General features: G+C 43.7%; 1 protein-coding gene across 2 annotated transcripts in view; it reads left to right on the plus strand.

Annotated features, from left to right (window-relative positions):
* The window catches only part of DOCK5 (dedicator of cytokinesis 5), a 280,652-nt gene that overhangs the window by 207,771 nt on the left and 60,447 nt on the right, over window positions 1–12,434 (plus strand). The window contains exons 26-29 of one of the 2 annotated variants that reach the window (XM_027549946.1): window positions 342–478; window positions 3,011–3,106; window positions 6,294–6,392; window positions 10,988–11,082. In XM_027549946.1, the coding sequence (XP_027405747.1) occupies window positions 342–478; window positions 3,011–3,106; window positions 6,294–6,392; window positions 10,988–11,082 (427 nt within the window). The remainder of the gene's footprint in view (window positions 1–341; window positions 479–3,010; window positions 3,107–6,293; window positions 6,393–10,987; window positions 11,083–12,434) is intronic. The other variant, XM_027549947.1, reaches the window with a different exon arrangement.

The following is a 12,434-nucleotide window of genomic DNA, read 5'->3' on the forward strand; positions in this document are numbered from 1 at the left end:
AACCCTGGTCTCCTGTGTTGCAGGCACACTCTTTACCATCTGAGGCAAAGGAAGCTCCACCCCTGCCCCGCCAAAAAAGCTAAAGACATTGTTAAATACTTTATAAACATGGGACTACACACTAGGTGGGATTTCCTTTGCATTTAAGGTCAAGGTAGAGGGTTGAACTTCGTGCCTAAAAATCACTTGCTCCCAGGTAGCCCGGAGGAGCCCCTGCAGGGCTGAGTCCAGAGCCGGGAGCTGGAGGGACAGGCAGAGAGGGGGCTGTAGGAAGGAGCCAGGTTATGTGGGGAGGGGGGGTGCTCCGGCAGTTGCTGAGTGGTCTGCCTTCTTGCCCGCAGAGTGCAGGGATGTGCTGCTTGCTCTGCTGATAGACCAGCTCAGCGGCCAGTTAGACGACAACTCCAGCAAGCCTGACCACGAGGCCAGCTCACAGCTTCTCAGCTACCTCCTGGAGGTTCTGGACAGGAAGGATGTGGTGAGTTCAAGAGTCCCTGATGTGGAGCACAGCTCATGCTGGTCCTGTGGCCGGGGACAGGGACAGCTGTGTGGCCCTGCTCATCCCAGGAGTTGAGAATTAGGCGGTACCCACTTTAGAGGTTTAGAGAGGCTCTTCCTGGCTAGAACCTACCAGGCAAATCTAGGTCTGGGGAAGTCTGCCTGCTATGGGGTCCGCTGCTGGCTGATTTCCTGGCCAGCCCAGTTTGACCATCACTGAGGTCTCTATGGGAACTTTTCAGAACCAGAGCTCTGTGTAGGCTTGTAAGGTAGAAACCTCTACCCTCTTATGCTTTTGGTATCTGAGAGCACTATAGTATGTATTCTTGAGCTTCTGAGAAGTTCTCTATATATGCTGTCTGATGCTGATCCTTCCTTCTGAAACCTAAATGTTTTCTACTCTTATTTTTTAGATAATATCTCTTTTATTTGGCTGAGGCATGCAGCCTGCATGATCTTACTTCCAAGGATCTAACCCATTTCCCCTGCAGTGGAAGCTCAGAGTCTTAACCGCTGAACCATCAGTATAGTCCCTGGGGGTGGTAGTTTAGTCGCTCAGTCGTGTGCAGTGCTTTGCAGCCCCATGGACTGTAGCCCGCCAGGCTCCTCTGTCCATGGGATTCTCTAGGCAAGAATACTGGAGTGGGTTGCCATTTCCTTCTCCAGGGGATCTTCCTGACCCACAGATCAAACCCAGATCTCCTACATAAAGTCCCTAGACATATTTATATGTAGCAACTAATTCCCTGTGTCTCCCTATACCATTTCGGCTCATTCCAGGCTCTCATTACTGAAGTTTATTCTTATGCCCCCCCCTTTTTTTATAGCCCAGTATTCCCTCCTGTTTTCCTATAACTACATCTTCACATTTTCCCCATTCCTCAGCGTCCAGTTGCATTAAGCACCTCCATGAAGTAGTTGTTGGTGCAGTCCTGCCCAAATTCCTGCACTCCACTAGCTGCCTTTATTCTGTCCTTACGTTTTAAGGTTTTTACCATCCTTGAGTTGTAAATTCCACTCACAAACACTCCTTATACAGCTCCTGTGCTCTGGACACTGTGAAAGGTCTGAGTCTTCAGCAGTGAACAAGAGAAGCAAGCCCTCCCCTCATGAAACTGACCTTCCTGGGGAACCTTTGTATTTTGTTTATTTATATTTAAGCCCCAACCCTCCTGCTGAAGTGTAAATTTGTTAAAGACTCAGAGGGTGCCTGTATACTGGACCCACCTACTGCGGTCTAACATATGGAACTCATGTTAATAGAGGAAAACACAACACCCCACAAAGAGGCAGGTTTTATGAGTCACTTTCATTCGAAGAAATAATAAAAAGCAAGGGGGTACTAATAATACTTGCTGTTTTAATAAAAGTACAGAAATAGCAATGATCTAGTTGTTGGAAGCCTTAAGCAGGAGATGCAGACTGTCTTTCAAGAAGCAGGAATGGATACTGGCTTTGAAAAGGCGAGTTGAATATTGATAAGTTGGAACTGAAGGAATGTAATATCAAATCACGAGAAGGAAAAAGAAAAACATTCACAAGGCAGTGCTGGGTGTATGAGCCCAGCTAATTCCTATATAGGAACTTTTCTTTTTTTTTTTTCTTGTAGCTAGGAATATTGAAGGTTCCACAAAGTTGAATAATTGCTCATAGATACCTGACAGAGTCAGATTATTAATTCCTTATCTTAGTCTGCTCAAGCTGCTCTAATAAAATACTGAAGGCTTTGTGGATTAAAGAATAGATTTATTTCTCATAGTTCTAAGGACTGCGAGTTCAAGGTCAGCCTGCCTGCATGGTTGAGTACTGGTGAGGACCTCCTGCTGGCCTGCAGACAGCCACCTTCTAGCTGTGTCCTCACACAGCCTTTCCTTGGTAGGACAACCTCTCGGGTGTCCCTTCTTAAAAGGATACTAACCCATCAATCCCAGATTTTGTCTTCATGACCTGATTTGCTCCCAAAGCTCCATCTCCAAATACCATCACCTTTGGGGGTTAGAGCTTCAGCACAGAAATTTTGAAGGCAAACCTTCAGTTCATAGCAATATCCTTGACTTGAATTTCTTCTTCTTTTTTTTAAACCTCCTACACAGAAGATGGCAAGAACTTTGTATATTTGCGTTTTGCTTCCCATTCATGTGCCTGATTTTCCTGAGTGACTTGATCTACTCAGAGTCAGGACCCAGTACCTCATGCTAGTGGGGGTCCTCCCAAAACTGTTGAGTCAGCAGCTACAGGGAGCTCTCAGTGAGTCCAGATGACCTAGGTTATTAGGGAGACATTCTTCTCCTGCATCTCCACCTTCAACTGTCAAACGTTGGAACCAGTGGTGTTAAGCAGATTACTTAATAACATTATGTATCATTCTGCGATGTTTCCCCCTTTTGGATAGGAGACTGTTTTGTAGGCAAGAGCCAGAACAAGATGAAAGAGAAATCTCGACTTGTCTAAGGTTTCCTTAAGAAAAGTGAAGCAAGTCAGAAGTGTGTCCATCCATGTGTTTCCTCCTTAGGGCCCCACGGCGAAGCACATACAGCTGGTAATGGAACGGCTGCTGAGAAGGATCAACCGGACCGTGATTGGGATGAGCCGACAGTCTCCCCATATTGTGAGTGTCGTCCAGGGGACCATGTGGCCACTGCAGCTTCTCAATGTCCCATCCCACCTACCCAATGAGGGGTTTGGGGGACCAGTGACTTGAGACCAAATTCACATAGGCCCCTCCCATCCCAGTTTCTAGACTGCACTGATTGTTGGGTGGCATAGCTCCCTCGGGAATTGAATGGGGCCTCAAACTTTACATCCTCCCTGGTTGAGTGACTCTTCTTTTTAACTGTCAGTAAATCTGATGCTGATTTTTTTCCTGAGGGAAAATGGTCCACCTGGAAGGTAGAGGAGATGAATGGGGGACAGTTATTAAGGATCTCACTAATACAAAGTGTGTGAACACATTCTTAAGGAGTCTTACTCAGATGGACGGTGAAACAAAAACCTCCTCTAATATTATACATTAAAGCAGAGACCCACTGAGATATGCAGGCACCCTAGGTGGACTGAGAACTTGGGACCAGTTCTAATGCTCTTTAAATACTTACTTAATATTTTCTTTAAGGAAAATATGAGCTTTTGTGAGCAGAAAATTAGTTTAGCTGACTGCATTCAGCATTTCCTCTAGTATCTCAAGCAGTGTAATGGTAATTCTCAATGTCTGCATGTTTTATGTGGATCCACCTTCATTAGAATGATAACAGTAATAGTATGTTCAGCCAAAATAATGTTAATAGTAGTGGTCACTGTTAGCTCATTTTTGTGTGTGTGGTAGAACGTATCTTGAGCACTTTATATTTCACTGAAAACTCATAGTAAGCTCCGTTTTTAAAAAGAGGAAACATGCAGAAACCTGAACAAGATTACACAACCACCATGTGATTGAGGTGGACTCTGGCTCCAGACAGCTGTTCTGGAGGCAGCGCCCTGCATGTGTTAGCCATGCCCCCCGACAGCAGCTTGCCAAGTTATGTTCCCAACTATGCATTTAGGTACCATGAGAGAAATTCTGATAAATTCAGTTCTCCCCTTCACATTCTGTTTCCCCTGATGCTTGAAATGCTTATAGATTGGTGCCCTGGATTACCGGGCAGCCCTTTTCGCTCAAAGAAAATCTTTTCAAGAACTTGATATTAGCATGCTGTTAGAAATGTCAGTGTTGGCCTCTTATTTTCCAACTATTATGTCTACTAACTGTCAGGTAAAAGGTATGATGGAGACCAGAGGTGACTGTTGAGAGACCAGTTGTATCATCGTTAAAATGGAGCGTCTTTTGCCTGCAGTTGTGTAAGCTACATGCACGTGTGCTTAGTTGCTCAGTCGTGTCCCACCTGTCATGTGACCCTGTGGACTGTAACTCATCAGGCTCCTTTGTCCATAGCATTCTCCAGGCAAGAATCCTGGAGTGGGTCACCATTTCCAATGAGATTTTAATTAGAGGATAGAAAAAGAACTCTTCTGAATTGCTACTGTAAATAAAATCTATTTATTAAAAAAATAGGTAGTAAGAAACTGCTATAAGCCAGGTATTGTTCTAGACAAGAGAAATACATCAGGAAACAGAACAAAAATCGCTACCTTAGAAAAGCTTACATTCTAGCAAGAATAACAATGAAAAAAATAAGTGCAGAATATTAGAAGGAGATAAGTGCTGTGGAAGGAAAAAAAATTGAGTGGAATAAAGGGATTCAGGGTCATAGAGTTACAAATTTATGTAAGGTGGTTAAGAATGGCTTTTTAGGGACTTCTTGGTGGTCCAGCAGTTGAGACTCCACAAATGCAGAGGATGTGGATTCGATCCCTGGTTGGGGAACTAAGATCCCACATGCTACATAGTAGGACCAAAAAAAAAAAGAGTGGCTTTCCTGGGAATTCCCTGGTGGTTAGGACTGGGAGCTTTCACTGCCCAGGGCCTGGGTTCCATCCCTGGTCAGGGAACTCAGATCCCACAAACCTCAGGGCATGCCCCCGACCCAAAAATACCTTTTCCAAGAAGGTAAAATTTGGATAAACACTTTAACAAAGGCCTGGAGAAATAAATAGCGTTAGGTGCTGATGGTGATACAAACTGTATGCTAGTTTGGCAGTAAATATCAAAGCCTTAATACAATAAATTTACATTGCTTTATAATTATAAAAATAAACTTTTTTTAAACAAAGGAGTTGTAAGGCATTCATCCAGAGAGAGGTGACCATGAATAGTCTTTTATTGTTTTTGTATGTAGGAAGTTATTCTCTCCATCCCAGGAACAGCTAGGTTTTCCTGTCTTCTGTGCCAAATTCATTTAAATTTGTATTGTTTTCATAACTACATGAATACAGGCAGATTCTGCCTTGGGTACTTACCTTAGGCTAGAAAATTAAGTCTGTGACTCAAATATGATTGGACTAGGGGAAAGCCAGTTGAATATGTAATTCCTGGCCTCAAAAATGGAAATGATGGTAATCATCTAATTATCTAGACCAGGGATGGCACTAGTGGTAAAGAATCCAGTTGTCAATGTAAGAGATGCAGGTTCCATCCCTAAGTCTGGAAGATCCCCTGGAGTAGGAAACAGCAACCCACTCCAGTATTCTTGCCTGGAAAATTCTGTGGACAGAGGAGCCTAGAGGGCTACAGTCCATGGGGCCGCAAAGAATCAGACACAGCTGAGGGACTGAATACACATCTAATTATCCAACCCCTTTCTTCAAACCAGGTCCACAGTTACATAGCTTAACATGCAAGAATTACTGACCAAAGGACTCCAGAGCTGGAGGCATGACACTGAAGTGGTCTAGCAGGGAGCTCTCCTCTCCTGTCCTCTCCTCTGCTTCTCTTTCTCCTCTTGCTGTCCTCCAAGCTCAAATTTGTTTAAATGATCTAAATATTTCTGGCATTTCTCTCTGGATGTCTCTACTACCCATCTTTCTCAACAAGCAACTCAGCATCTACAAGTTGTTTGAGCTTCACTAGTCATCTAGCTGGGATCTCAGAGTCAGTATCCCCTGACATATGGGATTTCAGAGGTCAGAGCTGACCACAGGATGAATGAAGCCCTCCTCTCAAACCCAGAAGAAGCTTGTTTTTACCAAGAAACTACAAAGCACATGCCTTTAGACCTTTAGAATTCAGTATGTTTCCAGCATGCTGGGGTGTCTGCATACTTAATTGGGTAGAGAAAACCGAAGACCATGTACCCACATCTTGCTTTGTCAGTTGGTGGTCTCAGGAGCTTGGATATATTGTGTTTTCCATCTCCTTCCAGGGGAGTTTTGTTGCTTGCATGATCGCCATCCTGCAGCAGATGGATGACAGCCACTACAGCCACTACATCAGCACTTTCAAAACCAGACAAGACATCGTTGTAAGTTGTCTTCATTGCATCCTGCTCACTTTAAGACTTTTCATATTTTGACAGAACTGAGCATCAGTTCTGTGTGGGTTCTCTTCCCACACGTCTCTAATGCTGTGTGGCTTTGCACAGTGATTATAAGAGGGAGAGTGTTTCTCTGCCATAAACTTTAAAGAAGAGTACGGTATATGTGGGCTTCCCAAGTGGCTCAGTGGTAAAAGAATCCGCATGCCGGTGCAGGAGATGCAAGAGAGTGTTCCATCCCTGGGTCGGGAAGATTCCCCTGGAGAAGGAAATGGCAACCTGCTCCAGTATTCTTGCATGGGAAGTCCCATGGACAGAGGAGCCTGATGGGCTGCAGTTCATGGCATCACAAAAGAGTTGAACACACACACACACAAAAAAAAGAGTTGAACACAACTGAGTGACTAAACAAGAGTTCATATACCAATAGGTCCTCATGGAGACACTGACGTTTCTTTGATTTAGAGAGACCCTGTACTTAGAAACATTTGGCTTTTTTGCTCTCAGAAGAGGACAGTGTCTCATTTTCAGGGACAGTGGTCACCCTTGCAAGGATTTTAGGAGACCGTGATGTGCATGGTCTTCTGAGATGTGGTGGATGTCATCCTTTTCAGTAGTCCCTGGGAAGGGAAACAAAAAGAGGTAGCACCTGCCCCATGTAACATTTATAAGTTGTCTTCAGTTGAAAATATTCCATTCTCTTTTGTTTTAAACAAAATTGTTTTCTTAATAGTTTACTATTAACCATACAGCCAAAGGTAGCTTAAGAAGATAAGTTAGATCTCTGGCGGCTTCCCCATGATTCTTCCTTCAGGGAACTGTTAATGGCTATTAAACATCCCTGAAAGTGGAAATTCCCTGATGGTCCAGTGGTTAGGACTCTGCGCTTTCATTGCTGTAGTCCGAGTTCAGTTCCTGGTCAGGGAACTAAGACCCTGCATAAAACAAAACATCATCCCTGAAGTTATCATCTTGTCTTGTGAAGCAATGGGCTGGATATGGAGCTGGATTAACAGTTGAGGTCTCAGTAGACTAGACTTCCTTTGGGTAACTTCCATCATTTGTGCATATTCTTGTCTTGTCTTCTTTATGCTCTCAATTGTCCATTTTCTGCCTTTTTTATATGGATAGCATGTGGCCAGTACTCTCAAGGATACCCAGCTCTTTCCCTGCCAGTCACTGTCCTTTCTGTGAGGTCTACATGATGGAAAAACATAACAAAGAATTGGAGAGAAAGTTGCGGTTGTTGTTCCATCTCCAAGTCATGTCTGATTCTGCTACCGAATGGACTGCAACATGCCAGGCTCCCTTCTCCTCACTGTCTCCCGGAGTTTGCTCAAGTTCATGTCTATTGAGTCAGTACTGTTTTTTATTATTAGTTGTAATCGATCCAGTGGTGAACTCTCAGAATACTGTCTTGGACCACAATAAGGTATTGTGGCTTAGTCTGGAGACTTTGTGGACTTCCACTTCGACCATGCTCTCACAGGCAGGCTGGTACAGGAGTCCATAGCCATCCTTAGCTGCGCTTCCAGAAATCTGGGCGAGAGAATCACAGAGGAGAGGAGAGGGGTTGAGAGGTGGAAGCTGAGGGTAGTGGTGTTTCTCTTCCGTAGGCAGATGGTACAGTGTGTTTAAGAACACAGGCTTTGGAATACCGGGGTCTGGGTTTGAATTCTGAATTCTAGTCTGCTTCCCTCTGCGAAATTTTGGACAAGCTGTTTAACCTCACTGAACCTTGTCTTCCTCATGTATAAGACGGTACCTACTGGGGAGGGGAGGGGGTTAATGTGAGTACTTTTTAAAAAAACAGCTTTATTGAGATATAATTCACATTCCATATAATTCACCCACTTAAAGCATACAATTCATGGCTGTTTAGTATATTCACAGCATTTGCAGCCGTCACAACTCTGTAATTCTAGAGTATTTTCATCACTCCAAAAAAGAAATGCTTAATGTAAATACTGATGGCTGGACTTACGGAAAATGCCTCGCTTTGTAAGTGTTAATACCTACGAGAACCAACTACTTACAATAATAATTATGATGTTATACTATAACTGTGTATAATATTTTATTATTACGTAAGATAAAATTAATACAAAAATAGTGACTTCTTGGGACTTCCTTGGAGGTTCACTGGTTAGGACTCTGCATTCCCATGCTGGGGACCCTTGTTCGATCCCTAATCAGGGGGACGGGGCGGGGAATGACATTTTTTAAGATTTCCTTTGAAAGCAGGTAGAATAAAGAAATTTATAGTAAGTTCAAACACCTGGTAATTTGGCTCCATTAAGTAAGCAAAAAAAATAACAACAACAACCCTAAACTCAGGTTTAACCTTTGTTTTCTAGGTCGATGTGAACTTTTCTCCCAGCATCATCTAATTAAAAAAGGATTATTGCTCCCAAGGGAACAGTGGTCATTAGTGGGAGAACTGCCGGGTGTGGCTAGGCCTTTCAACCTTCAGTGGACCCTCCTTTCTCTCTGTCCTACTGCTTCTGAAGAAATCACTTGAAGGACCCTGGGAAGCAGGAGAGAAAGGAAGGCCTGGGGAGACCTGTGAGCTGCCCTTCTTATGCCATCACTGTTCACAGTTCACTGAGAGCGCCTAGGGCTGAACGTAGTCGGTGTCAGAAGCAGATAACCAGCATTTTACATCCTCGCTTCACAAACCATGAGCTCCTGTTGACTTGGGGGAAAAAAAGCTAATGGAATAGTTAATAAGTAATGGGTGCACGTAAAATGTACGATGAAAAATTGAAAATCTTGCGCACTAAATGATTTAGTCTGCACTGAACCAGAAGGAAGATTGCAAAGCACAGACTTCGGGGCTGTTATTGTTCCTGATCCTTCGCTATTTGGCCTCCGAAGTGCACTGGGTAGCCATCAGGACTAGGGCCTCTGAGGAATATCATTAGAAATAGAACCCAGGCCCCCTGCCTGCACAGCCCCGTGTTCTTTCCTTACTTGCTGAAACTGCACGGTTTAGTGCCAGAGAAATTGGACTGGGTTTTCATCTCAGGAATCTGAGTGGAAAATGTCTAAATTTAACTAACTAATAAATTTAAAAGCTTTCCAAACTTTTAAGCGCTGATTTTTAGCCTGATTTTTCTTTTTCTGAGTTACTTTTTTCCTCTTCGCCGCCTTGTGAGTAGAACGGCTATTTTCTCGATCCTGGGCTTTTGTTAATTGTTACAGTCATCATGGTCCGCTGCTGACATCTCTTTTAAGGAGCCTTTAGGACCCTTCTCCCCAGGCTACCCATGGAAGCATTCCTGGAATAGGAAGAATCCTGACTCTGCTTCTTATTTATAGCATTTTGTTTCCGTTCTTAGAGTAATAAGGAAGAACTGGACTCAGAGTTGTTAGAAGTATCAGTTTTCTCAGACTCAGATACAGAGAAGAAACTGGTAGTTACCAGAGGGAAGGAGGGCAGAGAGGTGGACAAAAGAGGTGAAGGGGATTAAGAGACCCCAACTGACAGTTTATAAAGTAAATAATTACCAAGGATGTACTGTCACAGAGGGTATTCAGTCAATAATACTCTAAAAACTCTGTAGGGTGACAGATGGAACTGGACTAGGTGTGATGATCATGTATAGAACCTTTGAATCACTATGTAGTACACCTGAAACTAATAAGATACTGTGTGTTAATTACAATTCAATTTTTAAAAGATTCCAAAAAGTTAAAAAGAAGTGTCAGTTTTCTCACAATTGGTGGATGCTTTTGAAATGCAGTAGATTTATTCAGGTAACGTTTGGCAGTCAAGCACTAATGATATTATGGCTGTAGACTTGGGATCCAGAACCCAAAGGTCTGGATCCTAGCTTTCTGCTTCTTGATTTCTATGGCCTTAAGCCAATCATTTAATTTTTCAATAGTCTATTTTATAATTTATAAAATTTGTGCAGTTTTTTTTCATTCTTGTCTCCCTCATCAGATTATGTGAAATTGTTAGTCACTTAATTATATCTGACTCTTTGTGACTCCATGGACTATAGCCTGCCAGGCTTCTCTTCCATGGGATTCTCCAAGCAAGAATACTGGAGTGGGTTGCCATTTCCTTCTCCAGGGGATCTTCCTGACCCAGGGATCAAACCCGGGTCTCCTGCATTGCAGGCACATTCTTTACCATCTGAGCCACCAGGGAAGCCAGATTATATGATATAAACATCAAATCATAGGACAGCTCTAAGAATACTGTATTATATATACACTGCTATATTCAAAATGGATAACCAATAAGGACCTTCTATATAGCACAAGGAGCAGTGCTTAATATTTTGTAGTAACCCAAATGAGAAAAGGATTTGAAAAAGAATATGTGCATGTATGTGTATAACTGAATCACTGCTGTACACTTGAAACTAACACAACATTGTGAATCAACTGTGCTCCCATATAAAATAATTAAAAAAAAACAAAACACTGTGTTATTCCCATGAACCTTAAAAGATAGACTGTTAATGGGACTGTGGCCTTCATGTTCCTCCCTTTCCATCAGTGTAATGCGAGCCAGGCATACGATGTGTAACCCAGTTTTCCCCCAATCATTCCTAATCTGTTTTCTGCAGGACTTCCTCATGGAAACTTTTATCATGTTTAAGGATCTAATTGGAAAGAACATCTATGCTAAAGACTGGATGGTCATGAATATGACACAGAACAGGTGAGACCACCCATTGTGGGGCCGGCAGCATCTGAAAACTTGGGTCGGGTAACTAGATTTCTGAGCCTTGTATAGCACTGTCTTGTCTCTTTGCCTCAGGTGCATCATCTGTAAAGTAAAGGTTGTCCTGCTTCTATGGTCTTGGTGTATGCCCTCCTGTTCTTGATTTCATCCAGGCTATATCAGTCATTCTGACTCGGGCTCTCAACTCTCTTCTTTCTGCTGTTACCTCATCACTCTCATGTGTTGATCATCAGCTCTGCAAGACATCTTTCAGTGCCACCCTGCAGCCTTTATTATCCTAATATTCAAGGCTTTGGCATCCTGACCCACCCTGCTCTCCTAGCCGTATCTTCCACGGTTTCCCACCATATACAATGTGCGTACATGCTAAGTCACTTCAGTTGCATCCGTCTCTTTATGACTCCATGGACTCTAGCCCACCAGGCTCTTCTGTCTATGGGATTCTCCAGGCAGGAATACTGGAGTGGGTTGCCATGACCTCCTCCAGGGAATCTTCCCGACCCAGAAATCGGAAGCCACATCCCTTGGGTCTCCTGCATTGGCAGGCAGGTTCTGTACCACCGGCGCCACCCGGGAAGCCCACATACAGTGTGCGCTACAGCCACACTGACCCCTTGCTGCGCCTGAGCATGCTCTGTGCCTTCCCTCACGTTGGCTGCTTCCGCCTGCAGTGCCTGCCCCATCGCCTCTGGCCATCAGTCTGCCTCCCATTCCTTTAGGTCCTTCTCAAATGCCATCTCCAAAGGAAGCCATTCTGACCTAGATGTCCTCTTCTCTCCTTTTGATTCCCTATACCTATTTGATACCCCCTCCTAGAATTTTCCATGTTCTTTGCTGGGTCTAGGTTCGATTTACAGGTTGCAGGTGAACCCCACCAAGCTGTAACCTTCTTAAGACCAGGAAGTGTCTCTTTCAAGACAAAACCTAAGCCAGTGCTTTGCAGTTGCTGGTCTTCAACAGAGACTTGTTGAATTCAAGTCAAATGAACTGAATACAGATACTTAGGGGCTTCCTAAGTGGTAGGTGGCTCAGTGGTAAAGAATCTGCCTGCCAGTGTGGGAGATGTAGGAGACTCAGTATTGATCCCTGGGTCAGGAAGATCTCCTGGAGTAGGAAATGGCAACCCACTCCAGTACTCTTGCTTGGAAAATTCCATGTCTAGAGGAGCCGGGTGTGCTGTATAGGCCATGGGATCGAAAAGAGTCAGACACAACTGAGCACGCATGCACAGATACTCAGATTCAGGATTTTTCAAGAGCTAAATAAATTATTATGATAAGCATTATGTCTCCATGGTCCTGATATCTGGTTAGAAAGCACTTCCCGGC

Source organism: Bos indicus x Bos taurus, chromosome 8 (assembly GCF_003369695.1).
Source record: "Bos indicus x Bos taurus breed Angus x Brahman F1 hybrid chromosome 8, Bos_hybrid_MaternalHap_v2.0, whole genome shotgun sequence".
Taxonomy (NCBI): domain Eukaryota; kingdom Metazoa; phylum Chordata; class Mammalia; order Artiodactyla; family Bovidae; genus Bos; species Bos indicus x Bos taurus.